The sequence below is a fragment of the Poecilia reticulata genome, linkage group LG1, assembly GCF_000633615.1.
Source record: "Poecilia reticulata strain Guanapo linkage group LG1, Guppy_female_1.0+MT, whole genome shotgun sequence".
NCBI lineage: Eukaryota > Metazoa > Chordata > Actinopteri > Cyprinodontiformes > Poeciliidae > Poecilia > Poecilia reticulata.
In genome coordinates, this window is record NC_024331.1 from 16648360 (window position 1) to 16651258 (window position 2899).

At 35.5% G+C, this 2899-nt stretch overlaps 1 protein-coding gene across 1 annotated transcript in view; it reads left to right on the forward strand.

The window, feature by feature from the left end:
• The first annotated feature begins 947 nt into the window (after nucleotides 1-947).
• ccdc40 (coiled-coil domain 40 molecular ruler complex subunit) overlaps nucleotides 948-2899 on the forward strand; it is a 12160-nt gene continuing 10208 nt past the window's right edge. The window contains exons 1-3 of the mRNA XM_008407184.2: nucleotides 948-1914; nucleotides 2171-2251; nucleotides 2504-2567. Coding sequence (XP_008405406.1) covers nucleotides 2183-2251; nucleotides 2504-2567 — 133 coding nt within the window. The 5' untranslated portion in view covers nucleotides 948-1914; nucleotides 2171-2182. The remainder of the gene's footprint in view (nucleotides 1915-2170; nucleotides 2252-2503; nucleotides 2568-2899) is intronic.

The following is a 2899-nucleotide window of genomic DNA, read 5'->3' on the forward strand; positions in this document are numbered from 1 at the left end:
GCCTTGTTGTTTGGCTTACAATTTATCCTTCTGAATTTGTTCTCATGCCCTTTTTTATATATATTTATTTATAAATTGTTGTGTAAACGGAGGCTTCTTCAGAGTTGCTATAATATGGAATCCTATAGGAGACAGACGAGCAACTACAACTATGAAGAAAATTGTACGATTTAATTTGCAACATTTAATTTCCCATACTAAAGTAATGCATTTTTAAATAGAATTAAAGAACTGATTTTTAGCTTTAGTGTAGCTCTTTTTATTAATGTATTCTGTCTGAAAATTATAATGCAGTTTAATGAAATCCTGAACCAATTTGTTGGTAAAGAGTTTACTTGAATATAAACCAAACCAATGGGGACATTGTTTTACCCAATAGGGCAGTGGTCCCCAAACTTTTTCCTGTGAGGGCCACATAACTTTTCCCTTCTCTGGTGGGGGGCCGGAGTCAGTTTGTAACAGAAAAAGTGTTACACGTTTATCACCTGCGCTGCCGGAAATTGTTGAGGGGGAGGGGGGAAGAGTTTCTCGATTGATTTTTACCCAGAAAGAACATGGGCAAAAAGTTAGTGAAACGGTCACTGGGACTGACTAGTATATATTCCATTGATGGAAAGTGGCTTTAATATATGAATTCCTCATACGTTAACATAAAGGCTCGTTTTGAAGTATAAGCTGCTACTTACAGGCATTGCTTCGAAGAATTCGACCTGGAATGCGGCGTTCATCTGCTCTACCGCTAAAAAACAACCGTACTGATTAAAAAACATAAAAGTCAAGCAGTTCCCTAAAAGTCCAACAGATGGCAGCAATGCGCCAAACAAAACACCCACAGTTTACAGGGCACACTTCCTGCTAAAGAGCCCCTGGTGGTTGAAGAAAAATCCACATATAAACCGGAAAACAATATATATATAAAAAAATCTGAATGCTCTGGTATTGTTCAGGGGACCGGACCAAATATGGAGGCCCGCGGGCAGTAGTCTGGGGACCACTGCAATAGGGTAAAACGTCCCTCTTTAACAACCAATTTGTTGGTAAAGAGTTAACTTGAATATAAACCAATAGGGATATTGTAAAACTTCACCAATCTCATTGTATCTTCTTTATTGATTGATGAATTTTCACATTAAGACCTTAAAGTCGTCATCACTTTCTAGTACTTTACTTGGAAAACTATTCATACTACAAATTACTTGAATAAGGCCATTAGTCATTAAAATACTTTTGTATACTTTTGTATTTCAATTCATGGTGTACAATGATGGATTAAGTTAAACCAGGAGTTGAAACAAAGTTAAAATTTAATACAATTTAAAAATAGGTCATTTTCACAAGATATAGAAATGTGGGAGAGAGTTGGCACAACTACGTATGCCAATTGAGGCTAAAACATGATTGTGAGTGGGTATGTAAACCCAGATAAAAGGGAACATTTATTTAATAAATCTAAAAATAGTGTTCGAGTTTATGGGGTAGGAGTTCATAAGTTTCTTACTTCTTCCTACTCCTTTTAGAGCATATTAATATTGTTGTAGTACAAAAATATGTTTTTTGCATTCCTTGTTTATGTGTGTAATTTTGTACTTGATGTTCGAAATAATAAAAATAAATGTAACCTCTTAAAGCATGTACTTCAAGTATGGATATCGTGTTTAATAAGGCAATTCATCATTTACAAAACAAAAAAGCAGTTATAAATGTCAGTAAAACTAAATTAAGTGCTTTTGTCTATTTGACGGTAAGCTGAAGCGCTTTTACAGACGCTTTTTTGTGTGTTTTTACTGGGTAACTCTTTAAATGTTGTAACTGCCATTGAAAATTCATGTACCGGAAGTTACTGTTGTTGCCTGGTTACGCTTGTTTGGTCACAATAGCCTACTCTGCGGTTTTGTTAGCTGCAGGAAAGCGGTGGTAGGTGTTTGTTTTCATTGTTCTTTATTTAATAAATGAAACGAAAATCTGAGTAGGCTAATACTTCCTGAAAGTGTTCTTTTTAGTTGTAAACAGTCAACTTTTATCAAATGGAATGAATTACGATACTTAATTTTACTTGAAAGATGTTGAGTACCATACAACAATAAACGGATAATATTTATAATGGTGATAATTTTTCTCGCAAAAACCGTCAAGACAGCTTGGCGTGACATGTTAACATTTTGTCGTTAAGACTACAGGTAAAATGCAGAACGTAAGCGACGAAGACCAACTTGACGAAGACCACCTGAATGCACAAGATGGCGCTAGTGCGGTGACTATCCCTCTTTCTTTCGAGGTTTAATTTCCATAAAGCAGACTTGTTTTCTGTTTTAATTCCTGCGCTGTGTTAGTTTATTATCCATTTAGCTTAAGATAGCAGATACTTGGTTTTCTTTCTATTTCAATGTCCTATAGAATATCAGCAGGGTATTATGTTTGCAACACTTTCAAGTTGAAGCTTAACGTTATACCGATCGATACTCAATGTGAAGCTCATAACAGATTTATTTTTTCTCTCATACAGAGTCCATCAGCAGAGCAGTCAGATGATGTCACTCACGATTCTGATCTTGATCCAAATGTGGCAGGTGAATACTTGAATAGTCCTTAGAAACCCGTTAAGCCTGCCATTAGCTGCACAGTATACTCTGTTTAGAGCACTGGTTGTCAAATGGGAGTACAAGTACCTCTGGGGGTTCTAGAATTCTGTTTAAAGTTTTATGAGAATATTATCCAATAGTTTGACCCAACCTGGCTTGTGCAGACTACATCCTTTAGGTCAAGGAACACTCTGACCTGATGCTTTTTCCATTTGCTTTTTTTTTACTGCATTAACAGTTAACCCCCCAAAAAATCATACCTTGTACAGATTTAAAAGTAAAATTATTTTTCATTTAACCAAGAAGCTATATATCCAAAT